The sequence below is a fragment of the Copadichromis virginalis genome, linkage group LG10 (assembly GCF_057382275.1).
Source record: "Copadichromis virginalis isolate Kocher_CV1m ecotype Utaka linkage group LG10, C_Virginalis_male_GT1.1, whole genome shotgun sequence".
Taxonomy (NCBI): domain Eukaryota; kingdom Metazoa; phylum Chordata; class Actinopteri; order Cichliformes; family Cichlidae; genus Copadichromis; species Copadichromis virginalis.
Genome location: NC_140627.1, coordinates 23,587,083 through 23,608,342, shown reverse-complemented (window position 1 = coordinate 23,608,342; position 21,260 = coordinate 23,587,083). Strand labels below are relative to the sequence as shown.

The window sequence follows — 21,260 nt, the reverse complement described above, 5'->3', positions numbered from 1 at the left end:
TGCTTTGTGTTGCAAGACCTATCTAGTCAGTAAATGTGAAAGCTGTCTCTGTGCATTGCAGCTACTTTGATCTGTGCAATTGTGCAACCCAGAGGTTAGAAGTTGGGTGAAATTCTTAGTTAGATGCAGCTGAAGTGTTGAATTTTTAACGGTGAGTCTTTTTGATGGAAATTTCATTCACTGACACTGAAATTAATTAATTAATAAAAAAATATAAAGAAACAGGGCATCTTACCATGTTCATCTAGTAGTATGTTGTCAGGTTTGATGTCTCTGAAAAGGGACACAGAGAATACAGTAAAATTAATCTTCGGATATCACAAATCGGAATCAGATTTGTGTTTGTAAATCACAAAGTGATTGTGCAGATATGCAGCACAATTTGTAGAAGAAGCATGATTGGGATTTGCAAACCCCAAAATAAACAAAATGATTTAAAAAAAAAACAGTGTTTCTTAAATAAACAGTGGATCAAAGTACTGATTACTTGTTGAACAGACACCTTAGAAAATGACTATGATGCTCGAGATCCAATCAGGAGAATGAAAGCTTACAAGTTTCAAATGCATCAAAATCACAATTATAAGAACGCTTTGACATTCACATTAAACATTTTATCCAACTAAGGCTATAACTTTGAAGCTGTTGTCATTTTAGTGCAATCAGGGGAATTGTGTGATAACGTCTTCTTTAAAGTAGTAATCTGTGAAATCTGAAACGTTGGTGTGTTGCGTCATCCACTGTGATAAGCGCACAAGGCTCTGGTGTGCATAGCAATTCCCGCAGTTCACCTGTGAATAAAACAGCGTGGGTGGTACTCTGATGTCTTATTTGCTGCTGGTGACGTTTGAGTTTCTGTAGGTGGCACTGTCATCTCTGCCAAGGAGCTGAGATTACTCATATTAATTACTTAATTCTTCTCTTCTTTATCCTAAAAAGGCCTTATATCTGCTTAAAAAAGGAGGTGAATGTACAGCTGACTGGCATGCAGTTCTTTTGAATCATTTCACTTAAGCAAAAAACAATATTTAATAAGGAAACTTTAAAATGGTGATCTCTTACATTCGCTGTGTGATGAACACAAATGAATCTTAACCATTTATGAGAGAACGGGGGCGTCAGGTTAAACTGTGGGAGCAGAAACCTGAAACCTGAGAAGAGTGGCAGGTGTGGGCCGAGACCCTTTCAAAAGTCACAGCTTCTCCGCACCATGTCCTTGTTTTTCTCCTATTTTCTACCACGTTTATTTTTATTTTTATTTTTTTTTATATGTTTTTTAACCCAACGTGCACTTACTAGGCACTTTATAGCTGATTAGTACTGGACTATGGAGTTGCTGCAAATTTGCCATCCATGAGGCAAACCTCCCATCCAAGATGGCATACTGAACTGAGATCTGATCACGAGACTCCTCACCGTTTTTCCAATCACCTATTGTCCAATTCTGGTGATCCTATGTGAACTGTGGCCTCAGAATTATTTTCTTAGTTGACAGGAGTGACGCTCAGTGTGCTCTTGTCCAACTGCTACAAGGTTTGACCTGTGTGCTCACAGATTCTTCATACCTTGGTTTAACAAGTGGCTATTTGAGCCTTCCTGTTAGCTTGAAGCAGTCTAGCCAATCTCCTCTGACTTCTGGAATCAACAAGGCATTTTCAGTCAGAGAACTGTGGCTCGCTGGATATTTTCTCTTTTTCAGATATTCTCTGTACACACTATAGAAGGTTGTGTGGGAAAACACCAACCTGTCTAATACAAACAAACATGCCGTGTTCAAAGTCACTTAAATCACCTTTCTTCCCGATTCTGAAGCCCGCTTTGAACCTCAGCAGGTCGTCTTAAACATTTCTATATGCCCAGATAAACTTAATTGCTGCCAAGCGATGAGACATTTGTGTTAATAAGCAGCTTAACAAGTGTAATCAACAGTGGCTGGTGGATGTTTATCATCAAGAAGCACCACAGTAACACCTCACTGTCCTGCTGAAGCAATGTATGTTTGTGGAATTAGATCTAAATTGTAATTTAAATATAAATAGCCCTGTTCTACTCTTATGAGGTATTCAAAGCATTTAAAAGATTATTTAATGAGCAAAAAATAAAATAAAGCACATAAAAAGAAAGAAAGAATCTGCTTCCAGTGAAAGTTTCAATTTCGTTACATTTTATTTATCTTATTATTTTATTTTTTAACTGGAAAAAAATATTCATTTATCACACAGATTATTTTTGCTAGGAGATTTTGTTCCTATTTTTAGTTTTATGTTTTTAATATAGTGTGTTCTTTTCTCCTCTTCATTGAAAACAAGAGGACTCAGTACCGGTAACGTGTACTAAAAAAAAAAAGAATCCATAGAACTACAGGAAGTTAACTGTCAGGGTGAAAATTAATTTGAACAGAGAAACACTGACTGCTGATTCCCAAACTGTTATAGTGACAAAAGCATCTGCAACAATACCAAGATCCCTGATGACAATCAGAAACTTCAAAGAACAGTTCAGTGTCCAATGATTTCCCTCCTGGCCATTTTTAAAGTTCAAAGCATCGTTATTCTCCAGTTTTCCTTGTTTTCATTTATCTGTATTTGACACCGTCATCTGTCTTTTCCATACCATGACTCTGTCTGCTCCACTGGGACTACTCCTAATATCCTATGTGCTTACACACTTCTTTGCATTTCACCTTTTCACCTTGGTGCCTTCTAGCAAACACACTGAAACCTAAAACTCTTCAGGCACACACAAAAGCACAAACTTAAAAGTGGCGCACAGTGTCATATTCTGCTAATTACCATCCTCCCTGTGTGAGACTGATGTGCCGGTGTGGCTGCAGACTGGATTCAAAGACTGGAAGGGTACATTGTGTTCTCAACTTCACTCTGTTCTCTTGTCTCTGGAACATATCACCACTGCTCTAAAATGCTTTGAACTGGAGCAATGATATTCAATATTCAGAGCCCTCCTCAAATGTTCCACTGTTGCTTGATGATCTAGCAGCATTCGTTCTGACATCAACTTTACTGAATGAAGACATCTAAGAGGAGCATATTGTGTTTGCATTAAATCGGATCATGATAACACAATCAATTGACCTGAGTGTTTTTCATGTAAAAATGTGATCTGTAATCAGGCTATGGGTTTATTTCATAATGTGAGACAGAAACAGTATAGTAGTAGTCCATGCTAAATGAAGTTTTATCAGTGTTTGAATAATACCTTACACATATTGGGTTGCGCATCCTCACTTTTAGTGGGTGTCTCATAGGGATGGGTATTGATAAGATTTTCACGATTCCGATTCCATTTTCGATTCTGTTTAACGATTCGATTCTTTATCGATTCTCTTATCGATTCTTTTTAAAAAAGGAGAACACTAAGGTCGATTAGCTTAGAACTTTGTTTTATATCTTCTCTTTGAACAAGATAGAAATTTAGGAGTAACATGGCCTTACAAACCCAACAGTGAGATCTTAAGAGATCCAGACTACAGCTCTTCAATGGGGTGTCACCGGGTCCCCAGGAAAAAAAATTGTAAATGTAAAATAATAAAATAAATATTCTTCTGTAGCAATAACAAAGCATAACATAAATTATTCTGTAGCAATTACACAAGAATATCCAGTAATGTCCCTGCCTACAATTAAACACATTCACTTACCTAAAATTGGGGGCATCTGCTGTGGCAAATGGGTCAAGCCTTTTACCACAAACTTAGACACTGCTCGGTGACATTCGTCTATCCTGGCCTGAAAGGAGACGCTACCGGTAGACTGCAGCGAGAACTGCCAGCATCTGAGCCAGACTGGCAGGTTTTGTAATAAGGCAGATCGCGCTAACATAATATGCACTGTTAGTTGATGATTTACCTGCCGCATTAACGGGAGAGGACGTGCAAACGTTACCGCTGCTGCTGCGTTGAGATTCACGAGTCCGGAGCGGAATTAAAAACATGACATTCATTTAAGGTTATCACGTGTTTTGTGAACAAATGCTTTTGCATATTCGTAGTGTTTCCTCCCTTAAATTAAGTATCTACTATGCAAGTATTGCAAGTTGCCCTGTTGTCATCCGTTCTCGTAAACTTTTGAGCGTTTGAGCCGCTTACGCGCCGTGTTTCCTGCCAGGTAAATGACGCTCCGCAACGTGGTGACGTCATTCGGGGCAACTGGAATCGATAAGGGAATCGTTTGCAAAAATGGCAAACAATTCCAAGGAATTGAAACAGTGGGAATCGGTTCTCAACAAGAACCGGTTTTCGATACCCATCCCTAGTGTCTCATCTAATTATGTCTTTTGCATATAGGAGCACAGCAGGACTTAGCATATCAAAGGCCACACTGACCTGGGCTCTCTGTGTGGCTTTGTGTGCATTTGTGTCTGTGTGTGTTGAACACTCTTGGAGACAAGGAGAACCTGTAGCATTAGACTTGGCTCTCTGGCAGATCGAGTGGCACAGGCCCAGGCGGGGGTAAGAAAGGTCGACCGTGTAACCCTTAATTAGCTGACATTTGCCTCAAAGGCTGGCACTGAGGGGGAGAGGAGGGGCATGTGTCGCCGCTAAAAAAGCACACTGCAAGTGAGAACAAGGGAGCATCTTTTACTGCTAAAGTCCAAGCTGTCATTGTGATGCCACAGGAAGCAGCAGGGGCCGACACACCTGGCTTAAGAGATAAAGCAAAGCGGCAAGTCTCATTAGGAGTTGGTGCATGGTAAAAGCCGAGCTGCTGAGATAGAGGTGATGACCATGATGACCACGAATGACTTTGTCTTTTGGCAGTCGACATAAATGAGCAAGCAAACAGCAAGTTTTGACTTGAAAATATTCCCATTGTATTTTCAAAAACTCACATGATCCATAGAATCCACCCATCCATCCAGCTACAGTTGCAATTACAGGGATTTCTGCTGATTACTTAAAACTCTTCAACTCACCTTCAAGTCACAGTTTTAGACAAGCTAAAGGGAACTAAGCTAATAACATAACATATTCTTGTTTAAAATATAACAAAAGAATGAATTGTCCCACACACTGGTTGGGCTGAACCCTTTATAAAAGTGCTTTTGCAAAAGAAGTGCCAATATTTTTATAAACCTAGGGATTAAAAAACCCATTGACCAATTCTAATTTGCATTCAGTTGAAAGACCCATGAATTAAATGCTAGTTTTCTTTCACAGCAGCTGACATAAATTCAATCACACATAATCAAAAGGAGGTCAGACGGCTCTGCACTAATGTTGTCTAGGGGAAAAAGCAGTGTTAGTATTCACAGTTTTATTTTTCCTTGACTCAGCACTAAATCAGAGAATGTTTACTCTGCCGTTTACCTTGTTTTTATGACCACATAATCACAGTTGGAGTAGTGGAAGCCCATTGAGTATTCTTGGGATTTTGAAAAATAATTCCCATTATTTTGTTTCCAGTGATCTGGATGTGAGGTATCTGGTCACTATGGCCTAAAATCCAATTTCATTGCAGAGGACATGAGACATCTCACCCGGTCATTTCAGCTAGCTGTTTGTCAGGTGTGCATTAGCCAGGATAACTGCAATGCAGCACCTATTAGTGCTAAAAAACACATGTGTCTGTTTTAGCCTTAGCCACACCAGGACTGTGTGACGACTGGACTGCTTGGTTAAGTTACACCTTAATCCACAGCAAAAGGGATGAAAGAGCTATAGTTGTTTCCTTTCCTTTCTATAATGGAAATTGCAGGGGGGGAAAAAACTAATATATTTCGTTCTTGCACTGACAACCACTAAACTGTGAGATAAAAACTTGTAATCATCAGCCATTGTTTGTCACTGCTGGAGTACTGCAGAATTGTTGCTTATATGAACAAGATGTTTTTTAAATAAATTCTCTCAGCCAAAGTAAAAAGTAAAGCATGTATCATGACAGTTTACATATAGTTTGACAGCTGTGACGCTCTGCACAGAGATATTAAGTTTATATCTAAAGTCCTGTATACAAATTTAAATATAGGGGATAAAAGTGCTAAATTTGAAGAAATAGTTTGAGGTCTAATAGCCACACTAAAAGAGTGTTTAAGTCATAAAAGCTAAAAAAAAAAATGAGGCATGCAATTAAAGAGCTAGAGTATTAAATCTGGAGAAACAGCAGGAACAGTGGCGATTTAAGAAAACACAGAATGCATAGATCATTGATATTCTGTATGGATAAACAGAGAAAATGAAGCAAAGGACGAATGAGAGAGTGTGGTATGAATAAGAAATAGGAAGAAATATAGGAAGCTAGGGGAAAATGAAGTAAGAAAGGAACAAAGAGCAAATTAAACAAGTAGGATTAAAGGGATAAAGTGTGAAACAGAAAAAGTGACCAAAATTTTGGGCTCCTTTGAGTGAGGAATTTGATGAAGGGCCAGGGAAAGCTGATCCCCTTAGCTTTTCTCTCAGTTGACTGACCCTACAAGCTATTAGCAGGATCTAATGGCCTCATTACAGCATGCTATGAGAGGCATAGGAGTAACTGAGCCCTGTACCTGGTCATACGACACCACGCTGATACTCGACCAGGCCAACACACCTGAGAACAGAGGCTTGTGCGCACACTCACACCCACACACAGGTCAGACCATTAAAAAAGCACATGTAATAATACACATGCCGAAACCAACAAGACAGAAGCACACCTGCTTACATGTGAACTGTGAAGCAGTAAGGGCTCCTGGGGGGATTTTAGGGGAAGAAAGCCAGACTTGTTCTGACATGTTGCGGTAAAAGTGGCAAACAATCTGCCACATGCGATGACAAAAACACTAAGCAGTCGGTCTAAAATTAGCCCACACGCACATCCTGTGACTATGACTTCATTGTTGTATTTATTGTATTGTTAATTTGCAGGAAGATCTAAAGAATGAAGCCAAATCAAACATTTAAAGCCACATAGCAAATACATTATTACAATTTAACTTGACCATTATCTTCTTGATTATTTAACAGTCGGTTAGTCCATTTAACGTGAAATAATGAAAATCACTATTTTAAGGGGCAAAACCTTAAAATCACTACACACCCAGCCCTGGCATCATGACTTTTCCTTTTAGTTTTTTGTTAAACTTTGAACAAAATGCAAAATTTGTTGCTATGAAACCTTTAAATCTTGCTGTTTTCCACGTTAAAAAGAAAGCGATTCATAGCTTCTACAGTGAAATTGGCGGTACTAGTTTTCTGCTGGCAGTTTAATAACAGGCTCTTTCATGGCTCGGCCGCTTTAGTAGCTTCTCCCCTCTGGAATAAAAGCGGGGAGCTGTATGAGCTCGTGCCGCTCCCCCTCTGTCACAAAGGAGAGTGGAGGAGCTCTGGAAGCCCCAGAAAGCCCTCAGCTCAGCTACATCCCACACTCTCCCAACAAGCAATACACACATGAACACAGATATGCACAGTTTGTGTGCAGAAATATGCACGCGACCACAGATTCACACAGTGTCAGAATCCCTCAGTTCTCAGCACCCACGCCCACCAGCAACTGAAGAGCGAGTCAGACAGCCGCTGCCTTTGAACGTGAATTGAAAGCCCAACTTGATCCACAGAGACTAACTGCTCCAATCCAACAAACTGCTGCATCTCTCATCCACCCTTTCGTCTTCATGTTAACGGCAAGCAGCTCTGACAAGTGCGAGAAAGAGACAGGTGTGCGTGTGTGTGTGTGTCTGTGCTCTAGTTTATCCACATGTGTAAACAATATTTGGCGTGCACCAACAGTTGAGAAGAGAGACGTTCATTCTTTATTCAACAATAAATGCCGACTGTTACCCGGTTAACAAAGTTGGCCATGACGAGTTCCCGGACTCTGGGAGAGCGGCGAGCAGACACGAGAAGCAGCCAGTCAGCGCTAAAAACTCACATCACAATTACTGGTGATGAATAATTCACAGAGTCAGAAACATTCAGAGATTGTTGCAAAAGAAAAATAATGTCATCTTTTTCTCTCTCTCTGCCTCTTTTCTTTGTCTTTCATCACCTTCTTCTTGTCTCTCAGTCTGCCTCAGATTTCCTGAATGTGCTGCTTTCTCCTTCCTCCTTCTATTTTTTTTTTAATTCTACAGAACACTTGTGAATTAAATACACAAACAGCCAATTAGTGATCTTTTTGGAACAGACTTGCTTGTAAACAGTCTATCGTGTTCACAGCACAAACCTCCTCCCATCCTTTAATCTGTTACTGTGAGCTGAGGCTGAGCTGAAGGAGATTTTCGAAAAAGATAACGCTCAATTCACCGTTTTTTATTTTGTTGTTGTTGTTTTTGGGTTGTTGGTTTTTTTTTTTGGTGGAAATCAGGAAAGCTAGTACCAGCTGGCACTTTAATCTCCATTTATGAAATATGAGCATATAATTTTCCTCTCCCTCTCTTCCCTCCCTCCTGTTTTTTTTTCTTTTTCTTCATCTGCTGGGAAATAAAACATTAACACGCTCCATGAATAAAGGATACTTCACTTGAAGACCTGACAAATGCTCCCCATCTCAAACAGCTGATGGAGAGTAAGAGTAATGACTTTGTCTGCAACCATGCATACAATTTACTATGTTTTATCCTTTTTTTAGAGCACAAGAAGACCCACTTCCTTTCACCTTCACTTAAGCAGATAGGTGAATTAAGATCATATTCCCTTTCGGCAGCTTAGCAAAAGGTCTCTTGAGGAGAAGAGGGCGGAAAGAGCAAATAAATTATTTGAAGCACAGCTATGTTTGTGCCACTCCCTCTGAGAAAGAAAGAGACCATCCACAAGAAGAAACAAAGAACGAGGATGTACAAGAGTAGAGCATGGATAAGAAATACAGTAGGAAGTTGGAAGAGGAAATGGCACAAGAGGTGAAAAAAGGCAGCAATAATGAAAGAGATTATGAGGGAAAGGTAGAGTGTACTGCATGTGTGTATACATGTGAGAGAGAGGCTCAAAGAGGAGATGAGGGGAAGAGATCAGAGCTTGCAAAGGCAGAGCCTCTTTAGCTGAAATAGGGTTGCTGCTGCAACAGCTGGGTCTCAGTATGCTTCAGTTCATTTAATAAGAAATAGTAATGTCAATAAATAGACTGGTTAGTTTCCACACAGAGGCAACAGCAAACAATGGGATCTGTCAGTTTTTTCAGCATCTTTTGACTCTTTTGACTTAGTTTTTAGGTCCAGAAGATGTTTCATGTCACTTGGTCTGATAGTTACCTATGCTTATGCTCATACTGAGGCTGTTTCTGAGGCTGCTGGCTGGTGGCTGACTCTAAGTTCTGGATAGTTTTAGCCACTTAACCTTTGTTGGCTTCTTTCAAATGTTTGTGTTCAGCTGAATGAAAGCAATTTAAGTATTTGATTAAGTTTGTTCTTACAATCTCGTTTGTGGTGTTCATCTTAACTCAGAGGGAAGAGCTTTCACGCTAACAACATAGCATGTGGCTACAAGTGTGTGTGTTTGTGTCTACTTAACGGCAGTACTGTGTGGATGTTGTGCATGCATGAAAGCGATCAGCTAGCAACTGGTTATACATGAGGCTAACCAGCGGGTCAGGGCCAAGAATGCTTAAAAATCTGCCAATATCAATTCCTGTCTGGTTGATCATTGCATCTCTAGTTTAGTTTGAAGCTTTTTAAAATACTTTTTGGACAAGAACAAAGGTCTATCCCACAGGAAACAATACAACATAATAACAATGTAAGACCAATTTAATATTTGTCAAGGCCTTTTAATAAGAAATTGTTTATATTAAAGCAATTAGACTTTGTATTACTGGTTACTTTGTATTATTAGTCTTAGAGCACTGTATTGTTAACTTTAAAGTTATCTATATGAATGACAGAAATCATCTGTATATTAATGGTCCTTACAGCTTTACCAGGCATATCCATGAAAGCATCAGATGGAGCCAAGGTACATACCTGTATGAATTTTTCCATACATGCATTGCAGGATGTAATGTACGTGCAGATTTCTTGTTGTAATGTCAGCATTGATTATATTTAAGTATAGCCACACTTTTGAAAATTTAGTTGTTTCCACCATTTTCACTAAGCACAATCCTCCAGCGTGCTGCACAGCAAGTGAGAGATGCTCCTTCCCCTTGCACAGATTGTCTGAAAGAAAGGTGCTCCTCCCGGATTAGAAGGAGCAAAAATGTTTCATGTCATAAAATGTTAATCTTATTGCAAGTTAAAAAGTGACTTGGTCAAACGAAATGTACCAATATTGTAGTTTGGATCTTTCTCCAAAACAATTAGAATCCCCCCAGCACTCTAGTGCACTGTAGCTATCATGAGGACACAATGGGCAACTGAAGTGGCTGATGAAAAAAAATGTGGTGGTGACCAACTGACTACAGCCCAAAAATCACTCAAATATACCCCTTTAACTGAGTCCATGAACCTCTGCTGCCATCCTGGCCAATTGGCATAGCAGCAAACGCATGCTGGCCTGAATACAAACCCTCCTGTTCATCCTTTAATAAACCACGCATTGTCAAAGCCACTGTCCAGCACCTCGTTGCCATTGTGGTGAGCAGCAAACTCAAAATGCAGCTAGCTGGTACCCTGGTGGGGTTCTGGCTCAAGCTTAGCTAATAAATCATCACATTCTATATCAGTCTGGCTGCCATTAGGCAATCTGATCAAAAGCTCCACGCCTATCTGATGATGCAAGTATATGCAATTTAGACTTTTGCCTTGAAATGAGGAGATGTGATTAGGTGTGACAGACAGAGTTTTGTAGTAAGCTTAATAGAAAAGTGAACAGTGTCCTTGTGAAGCTTCAACATTCGGATGCTGTAAGATGATGGAAATGGAAAAGAGAACATCAACTACAGTTGCTTAAGATGAATGTACTGCACTACCAGTCTCACTCAGTCAGAGTTCGTCACATTGCTATCTCTCAGTACATTAAAAAAGCAGTGCAGATAGCAAATGAAGACAACTTTAATAAAAGAATCCATAATTGCATGCACTGCAGCAGCAATCAGTGCTATAGCATATTATTAAAGTTCTACCATATAAGTGCTTGTTTTCATGCACTGCTTGTAATTTTCAGCAACTTTGGCACAGCTGTGGCTCCACGCTGTAGTGGTTAACACACAAAAAGTCCCCCAGTTGAGACTGAGATGAGACACAAACCCAGCTTCAAGGGGTCACAAGCTAGTGTAAGCCTAGTGCCGATCCCAAATCTCTGTCAAATCAAACATGTGGTTCTGCCTCATGTGGGGACCCTTTCAAAATAAAGGAGCATCTGAAGAACCTTTGAACTTAATGCCTCATTTGAATGTCAAGTAACTATTTACTAAACTTGCATGTAGCTCGGGTTTAACTTACTGAGTTGAGTAGGTGACCCATAGTGTTAAAGCAGAGGCCTGGTTTGAATCTGGCCTGCATGCTTTCCCTTGTGGGCTTTCCTGTCTTCTCTCCACTATCCTAACACAATAAAGGCTAAAACCCCAATAAATGCACTTTAAAACCTTAACTCAGGGGAGTCCTAAAAGGCATTTTTAAAAAAGCCAAACGATTAATCCTTTAACGACTTTAATGGGCAGTCTGTTTCCTGACTGCAACATATTGACTCGTTAAGAGCACAGACTGGTTGACAACATGTAAGTTTTTCCATTATGAGGATTCCAAGAAACACTGAAATGCACCCGAGGATGCACAGATAATTGTTGTTGACGTCAAAGAGGATGGGATGAGGTAAACAACCACAGAACACACACACACACACACACACGGACAAACAAATACACACACGTCCCCCACCGCATTCTTGCCATTTATCTTTCCACTTGTTTGGAAGGATTTGTCAAGTCTCTGAAGATGTCATATAATTGAGACTCAGTCTAATGTAAATAATTCAGACTTCCCACAGAGATTTATGTTAAACAGTAAGCAATGCAGAATTAGGTTTACAAGATATAGGAGAACCAGAAAATGAGAAATATTAATGGCCCATAAAGCCTATAGACTAGTAAATCCCATTATTTAGTTTTTTAATTAAAATGCAAAAAGTATGGCATAAAAATTTAAATTGAGTAAGGTTTTGCTTTAAATAATTTTTTGGACATATTTCAAAAATATTTTTGCTTGCTTGTTTTTATGACAGGTGACTTAATAAACACGTTAAGCACTATGTATATACTATATATGTGCTTTTGAACTAGTCATAGTATGGATACACACATATTCCAACAAGCCTAGGTGTGTAGAGAGTTTTTGTTGTTTAACTGCAAAAATACCCTTAACTGCTTTATGTGATACTGAACTAAAAACAAAATAAAGGAGTAAAAGGTAGAAGTAAAAGGTATCAGGTAGTTGGGTACAGTTCCCGCTTCAGTTTAATGTCTAAAGGATGTGATGTAGTAGTGCAAGATCTGACCATCTAGAATGTAGAATTGGTATATCTGACAAATGAAATTTAAAGCACTCATACTTGAATAAGCTGTGTCATCTTCATTTTATTGTACAAATCTGTTTTATGGCTCCATGTTTAAAAACCTGTTCAACACCTGTACCTCTGTACTGTAATAGCATATGCAATACCAAACTTACAAAGTCTATTTTAAGGTAATATTATTTTCCATTAAACATATTTCCACTTTGTGTTTCATGCTCAGAGGTTGCTCTATTGTCCCTTGATGACACTGAACTAATTTCCCTCCTTACAGGATGAGCTGAAAGACTGTTGCTAAGATTGAATGTTCCCATGGGACCGTTCATGTTTCCATATAGCAGCAAACTATACCGTGCAAGGACTCATTATTGAAAATTACATAGATATGTCTGCTGATGTTGCCATTGTTGTCTCGTTATTATGGTACCCAGAATATAACTGGGACATAACTGCATAAAAGACATTTACCCTGATCTCAAACCACACCAAAACCTACATACACTATGCAAAAGCCTCGAGCCACCTCCCATTATCTAGTTATCAATATAATGTCATTATTCAGCTTCTAAGGAATCAGACTTTCTTGTAATTTCTTGTAATTCTTGATCAATAGTTCTCTAGTTATGAAGGTCTTTCAAAGCGAGGGGATTTTTTTGTTGTTGCTTGTTAAGCTACTTAACACTGACCTATGAATCATTCAAGCATAAAAAAAGGTCCAAACTCAATGGATGAACCAGTGTTGTGTTTACACATAGCGGACATCTTAGCAAATAATTCATTTTAAATGGTATCTTCATTTCTAGTAGCCTGATGTAAAAAAAAACCCATATAATTTCTTCTCATTTCTTTAGTTGAGTTTGAAAAATGCCCAAGATAACATCGTTTTACAGGGATCACATTGTATTTTTGTAACAAAGTGATCCCCGAGGAGCTAGCATCATAAACAGTGTGTGCGGTTTGTCCTCAAAAAATGTAAGAAAACAAGTGGAAGGCAAATTGCCAGGCCTATTTATGGTAGATCTTAAGAAAAAAGCAGTAAAATATCACAGCAGAGATCTGACACGGGACCTGAGAGATGCATTGGCTCTTTATCCATGTACGGTTCATCAAAGGTTCATCAGAAACGCTGTCAGTGGAAGGGTGGCTGTCAAGAAGCCATTCTTGAGGAAGGGAAAGAGGAAGTAAAGACTGAGGTATGCCAAATTGCACAGGAACTGGACTGAAGATCATATGGAGTCATGAATCCAAATTAGAAAATTTTCGTTCACTAGTGATTATTATTAGTGTAATAATAACAGAGGAGGTCAGGAGAGAAATCTAACAGCGAGTGGAACAGTAAAACGGTGTTGGCTCTGTCTTTCAGCATGTAGTGTTGGAGATCTTTTCAAAATGGATGGAATTATGAATACATAAAAGTACTGTCAGATTTTCATCCACCATGCATTACAATCTGGAAAGCATCTGACTGGCTGCGGATTCAAAAAACAAACATAAATATGTTAGGTTTATATTGTTGGATTGTCATTTATGCTTAGAAATATATTCTCATATATGCTTAGATTTTTATAATTGATTGCATAAAGATAGAGGTCTGATCCTTAGCAGTCTGCAAAGACTCTGTGTGCCTCCCAGAGCACTCTGGCATACAGACATATCTTAAGGTCATGAGAGAGGTCGTACCTTCTCTTACTGATTTATGGTATAGGAGGACACCTACTCTGTATCTATTTAAGTATAAGAGCCCTTTGTTTAGGTGTACCGCTGGACTCCTAGCACCAGCTTTGGGGAGTCTTCACAGGGTCACATCTTGACCACACACACATCTATACATACACACAGACAAGGTACTCTTTGTTTACAGCAGTGTTACGAGGGAACAGACGAGAGTGACTGGGGTTCGAGCGGAAGGAACGGCGCTCGTCACAGTTCTCTCCCTCGTGCACGAGATCAAACAAAGAGCTCTGCTTGGTGTCCAGTGCTTTTTGCTGTTGTAGTAGAATTGTGTCGTTCCAGCAACATTATAACAACATACAATATATTTGCTCATACGAGCTGCAACACAAACTCAAACTAGACACAATCCGAGAAATTTTAATGTTCTACCAACTAATAACTTAAATAATATATGTAATAGTAAAGGGGTTTGTGTATGTATGTGTGTGTTCGTGTGCACGGGTATTAACATCTTCCTGGGGACCAAAAATTGGTAGTTTACTATACCTGTGGGGACAAACAGCCCTCGTGGGGACCCCACGAGTTTGAAGGCATTTTTGAGACTCAAAATGTGGTTTTAGTGTCAGGGTTACAATTAGGTTATGGTTAGGTTTAGGGTAAGGATCAGGGTTAGGCATTCATTTTTGATGGTTAGGGTTAGGGTAAGCGGCCAGGGAAAGCATTATGTCAATGAGATGTCCCCACAACGATATAAATACACACGTGTGTGTAGAAGCATCAGTACCGTATGCTGATATCCAGCCATCATATGGAAGAAGCTAATGCCATGCGTATTTTACCTCTGGCATGATCAAACTTGTAAATGACATAATTAACATGTGATCGTGTTGCATGTGATTAATGCCATTATCATCACTGCTCCCCTAATTATCATCAAAATCATTAAAGACCAACGGAAAGAGAATCTGTATGTCTCGTATTTATACCCATATAGACAGGTGCATACACACACAAACGTCCACTGAAACGCATTCGCTCGGCGAACCCAAGTCAGCGCGTCCACGTCTGAGTGAGGAAATTATATATTCAATTTCCATACAGATGAGCCGAGAGTTACTTTCAGCTCCTCTTCCTATTTGAAGCTAATGAATGCAGATTGAAAAGATGTTGATTCCATCTAAACAAACGCCCCCAACACCTGCGCATCAACTGGCAAGTCTGTCCTCTCCAGGACTGAAATAGAAAACATAATTTAAATATTCATACCCTCAATGGGCTGAATGAATAAGCAAATTATTAATCCGTCCCACTTATTTCTCCTCCTCTCTTTCCTGTGGAGGTTTAAGAGCGTGGACAAGAGCAAGTAGCCTGCTTAACGTTAAATGGTGTAATTTGTTATCTGGGGGTGTTGATAAATTAGTGTTCTCTGTTACAGTGATGTTTCCTATTAGTCATGATCTGAGAAGGTCTTTTTCCTATGTTTGTGTCTTTGCTCAGACATCAGAGTGGAGGAGTAATTTTAAAGACCAATATACACAGAAAGCATTTTATCAACTGTTTTTGCTGTCAGTCAGTAGTGTCTGGATTTCATCAAGTGTGCCCATCGACACGCAATCTAAAACCTGTCGTGCCCTCTAAAATCAATGAATGAAAAATGGTAAAAGATGATTTATTCTGCTGAGCCATCATCAAAACCGTTTTTATATGGGAAATTTTTCCATCAATCTGGTGTAGACAGTGGGTCTGGCTGCCTTCCTTAAGGTCCGCTTTGGAAGACAGCTTGTTCTCAGGACAGAAACACTAAACAGAGGCCTGAGTCAGTGGGAATTAACTCAGGTAATGTGGATTCCCAGTAAGTGGTGTTCTGAATACAGACATTACATTGCTTCAGTGAACATCATTATTAATAGCTAATTTTCATGGACTGCTAATTCATAAAATGTACAAAAACTATCCTGTAAAGCATAAACCGGGTAAATGAAGAGAGTTCTTTGTATGATACAGGGTTGCTGTATTGTTGTCTGTTACTATGTCACGAGTAAGGCAGTTTTTTTTTAACATTTTGCACACTCAATGTACTTAATGTATTTTGGCAGCAAACGTTAGCCAATAATGGAACATCTCATGCACTTTGAGTTATTCAGCAACTTAAAATAATAACATTTGGCAGTAGGCACACTTTTATTGGCTCTCTGAGTTGTGGTTTTGCCATAACAGCAGATATTTCTGCCTGAAAAGCACTTGACTTGCATTTTGAAAATTAAGTAAGGCATCAACACAGCAACATACAGTAGATGGAACTGGCGCATTTGATAATGGCCGTAGTCTCTGGCAGAGGGTAAACTGTTGTGTCAGGGATGACCTTAATGTCAAGACATCTTGACCTTGCCCTGTGGTGGAGCAGTATTAGAAAACTATGTGGATGAAAACAGCCAAGGAGAAAAGAGGAGTACGCAATGCCCAAGCTCTGGTGAAAAATGAGGCAGGAAGCATAAGGAGGACGCGTGCTGAAGACTATTTCCGTCCTGTTATTTTTAAAGAGACAGAGGGCAACAAACCCTTAACTGTATCATTAAAGGTAATTACAAAAAACTATATATTGAGTTATAAAAATGTCAGTTTATAGAAACACCTCTTACCTGTGTATGATGCGCTTGGTGCAGAGATATCCCAGAGCCAGAGCCAATTCACAGATGTAGAGTTTGACAGTGCTCTCTGAGAAGTGCACATTCTGCTGGAGGTGGTAGCGCAGGTCTCCGCCCAGAAGCAGATCCACCACCATAAACATGTCCTCCTCATCTTGGAAGGAATACCTATAAAGAAAGATAAGTCACAAAGAAGAGTGACATGGTAACAAAGAGTCAGGGAAATGGCAAAGAAAACTGGAGAAAGAAATAAAAACTGAGGAGACATGTAAGAGGAGGAGGGAAAAGAACTAGGGAATCAAGGGGTGATAAACCCATCAGCAAAAAAATAAGATAACAAGCGCAAATTGAACTCATGCCAGGTTTGTGCACCTCAGGCAAATCAACCTTTTTAAGATAGTGTGTAACACCTTAGTATAAAAAGATTGACAAGAACAAAGAGTTCAGCAAAACCTTTCGGGGTTTTAACAACATGATCTCTATTAAAAACAACCTCGGAAGCCTTGCATACTCTCAGAGGACAGGTGCTCCTCTAAGTCCAGGCCTAAAGAAAAACACTCATCACAGTCTTTCACATTGCAGAAAATGCTGTCTACGTGACGCCTGTGGCAAAGTTCATTAACCTTCTGTCAGGGTTGGGGGTTTTTGTTCTCTCCCTTCCTCTCTCTTGCCTTTTCCCCTTTTCACTGCTCTCAGGTGATGTTTGGGATGGTTCCCTGATCAGTTCCCTAATCTTACTGTAAACTGAATGCTTTGGTCTAGGTCGTTATGACACTTTTAAGGCTCAGAGAAATGAGAAAATCCCACAGAAGTGGCTACACAGGAGGCATGTGAGACAGCTAAAACAACACTCTTGGTTGAGCACTTTTGTACAGCTTAAAGAAGAATTCCAGGTGTTTCCCCCATCCATGTGGCTCCATGGGTACAGGTATGTTTAGGAAAATGTTATGTTGCACAAATGTTACATGAATGGGGTTTATTGGATTGACTGAAAAGCCATAACTGTCAGGGTCCTGGGTCTCCTGACCCAGCGTTTTAGTTCATTGTGATTTTTGTATTATTGTACTTGGTGTGAGTTTCTAGTTTCGACCTCTTGCCCTTCATGTTTCTCTGTGTCCCCTCTGTTCTGTGTAAGTCTGTGTCTGCATGTTTGAGTTCCCCTCTGTGTCTCTCGGTTCTTAGAGTCCTCTGCCTTATGGTTTATGTCTCTGTGTTTCTTAGTTGCTGTCTCCACTGTGTCAAGTTCGCGTCTCTGTGTGATCCTTCCTGTTTTACTTTGTAGGTCCGTGTCTTATGTGAATGTGTCCTGCTTTGCTTGTCTCGTCAGTTCTAATTTCCCCCAGCTGTGCCCTCCTTCTGTGTCTCATTCTCCTCGTTACTTCCCAGTGTATTTAGTCCCTGTGTTTCTCTGAGTCAGTGTTGCGTCGTACCCTCAACAAGCTGTGTGTGTTTTGCCTCCGTGTTACCAGTGTTTTGTTTCCAGCTCTAGCTCCAGTTCAGTATTTCTGCTTCAGTGTTTTGTCCACCAGCGTTTTTGTTTGTCCTTTGGTGAGTTTAGTTTAGTAAGAGGTTTTCCCAGCAATAAAGCTGCGCTTTAAGTTGAACTTCTGTGTCTGAGTCCTGCATTTTGGATCCACCACTCCTGCTTGCCTGCCTGCCACACAGCCGACCATGACAATAACAATGGGAAAATCCAGGCTGAAATGCAAAATTCTCCTCTAAGATGACAGTTTACAGAAAATAGACATTGGACAATGTCTACTTTTACAACCTTATTTGTTTGGGTCATAATTATTAATCATAATAACCTGTCAGTCAGTCTTAATAACTATCATTCCATCCATCCATCTTCTTCCGTTTATAAAGACCAAAGTGCTGCACAAAGCCTTCAAATTACATATAAATACACCTGAGATATACTTAAGTACATCATCACTCGATTTAAAAATATAATGTGAGCCACTATCATCCTTACACTTGTATGGCAAGGATAAAAAATGTGCCTTTTTAGTTGTCTCCACATGACATTGTATCATGAATAGCTTGCTAACTATTCTTGTTTCCTCTTAAATTTTCCGTGGGCTCAATTTTGCATAGTTTTTACAGTTTTTTACAGTACACGGTAGTTAATATTTGCCTATATATAGTCCTGTATTGGTGTTAATCTGTGAAGAATGCGCTGAGTGTGACTGCGGTCATCAGTCTGCTCATCCCTGAAGCTCCAGCATGCACAGCCAGCCTGTCTCAGCGAGAAGTCCGCTGCGTTGCACTTTGAGTAGCTGTTGCACAAATAATTGATTTTACATGCTGAGCTTCTCACCGGGGATGCACTTTTTGTTCACTCCATTTAAACAATGACTTAATTAGTTTCTCACCCACGACTAATTTATGCAAAAATTGTATAAAAAAAATCGCAGATGCCTGCTTTTTTTTCCAAAGCTCGCCTAGGGTTTTGTTCTGCATACAGTTGGCAACACAGTGTCCTACATTTCCACGTTCATATCTTGCATAAAATATCAGATCTGCTGCTACACTCGATTGAAATGTGGATTTAATCGGATGCAAACAGCCTACAGCTGAAATTGTTGCATCTTTGAAAAGAGTATTTCTGTTATTGCCGGCAGAAAAGGATCATCTTGGCTAAAAGTAAAAGTGTAATGACCAAGGATGTCTTTTTTTGGCTGTATTGGTGAACACCCTGAAGGTGAAGCTTTTCTAAACTGGATGGATGGAGATTGATTAAGCTGACTCCAAACTGTCTACTACGGCTCAGATAATGCTGAGACCACTCAACATCTGATTGCCGCAGCCTCCGAGTTTGGAAATACTATCTGTGGCATGGACATCCTGGAGATGCATATATTTATATGCAACAATAAATATTTAGCCTAAAGATAATCCTATTTCTGACTCTCTTTAGGATATCCTATTTACCCAAAAGTCAACTACATTGAATCAGGCAAAATATGTTATTTTTGCACCAACGAGGTGATTCCAAAAGAGATCTATGCCAAAAACCTGTCATATCTCAGTATGGTGTGCAAGATATCCTTAAAAATGTGTCAAGCCAAAACAAATCTACAGCAGATTAACAGAATCTGGAAGTCATGTCCTTATGAATAAGAAAATAAAAGCCTCATCAGAAAGTCTCAGTGTGTGTAGATGTAGGAAAGGCTGACACACATCATATTACAGAAGAATTTTAGTGAAAATCAGTGCAACAGTTCTTATGGAGTGAAAAACCCATATTTGAAATTGGCAAGAGGTACAACAGCAAGTGTTTAAAGCCATCTGTAAAACACAGTGGATGCTCTGTCATAGTTTTAAGACTGATGGAACTACGAAGGCAGAAACGCATCAGATTTTAATCCAACAATAATGTCATCTGGAAAGTATCTCTTTGTTAACAGCTTCATTTTTCAGCATAACAACGATGTCAAACAAATTGCCAATGTAGTAAAAGCATAGCTGGATGGAAAAACACACAATGGAACGCAATCAGTCATGGATTGGTCTCCCTAGAGCCTGGACTTCAATAATGTGGGGGGTCATCTCGGCACAGAATAGAACAAAAGGCACCCAAACGTCAAAGAAGTACTTTGAAAGTCCTTCAAAAACTCTAAAGAACGATGTCTTAAAGAAATTACAGAGAAGCTTGTCTAACAGAGTTCAGGTTGCGATGAAGAATAAAACTGGTCATAATGAATAATGACTCATTGTACAAAAGCTGTGCTGGGACAATGAGAATAAAAATGTATTCAGAAAAGAGGACCTTTAACAGGAGTCTACCAAGATTTTATTCTGGAAAAGAAAAGTTTCAGCAGATATAACTAGAGTGACAGAGTGGTTTGGCATGTATGCTTGTGTGTGTGCATAAAGATGAAAGAAAGGAAGAGTGAGTTGGAAAACGATATGACGCTTAAGTCTGGCACAGAAGGAAGAGACACACATCAAACCCGCATCATATTAACACCACACTCTCTGCATTGCTTGACTTTGATGCAGGATTTGTAGTTTTTTCGGATGACACAACTCCAACTGTGTTCAGGGAGAGTACAAATGTTCTAGCTAATTATATTGCTCTAGTTCTGTTTACAAAGATATGTGAAGAACTAATGAACCACACATTTGGATATGCCAGTCTAGGTGCTATCCTGTTACTGCGTACCTCAATTACAGAAGAATTATAGAAAAATAAACTGTAAGGAGTTAAATAGCAGGAACAAGTATGCAAATTTTTAAATGCGATGCTGAAAATGTGTGAAATACTGATGACTGAAAATCTGAAAATCTTGCCAAAGACTCCAAACCAAGATAGGAAAAATAGGCCTTTTTTTGTTTAAAGTGTGCGCCAGATAACTTTTAGTGATTGTCGGATGGACTCTATTTTTACTCCATCTACTAATCGTTTGATTGACTGTCTTTGCTTCTCATTTGCTCTCTTGCGGTCTCCTGTTTCTCTCATCCCTTCTCTCTTATTCTACCTTAGTGTTTTTCTCTTTCTGTCACACACACATGGAGTGTAAATACCTCTAACTGAGCCAATTTAAGGAGGTAAAGAATACAAC

General features: G+C 39.4%; 1 protein-coding gene across 1 annotated transcript in view; it reads right to left on the bottom strand.

The window, feature by feature from the left end:
• Positions 1 to 21,260, bottom strand: part of stk32a (serine/threonine kinase 32A) — a 65,585-nt gene that overhangs the window by 27,618 nt on the left and 16,707 nt on the right. The window contains exons 5-6 of the mRNA XM_085470736.1: positions 16,687 to 16,860; positions 236 to 273 (exon numbers count right to left, since the gene is read on the bottom strand). Of these exons, the coding sequence (XP_085326862.1) occupies positions 236 to 273; positions 16,687 to 16,860 (212 nt within the window). The remainder of the gene's footprint in view (positions 1 to 235; positions 274 to 16,686; positions 16,861 to 21,260) is intronic.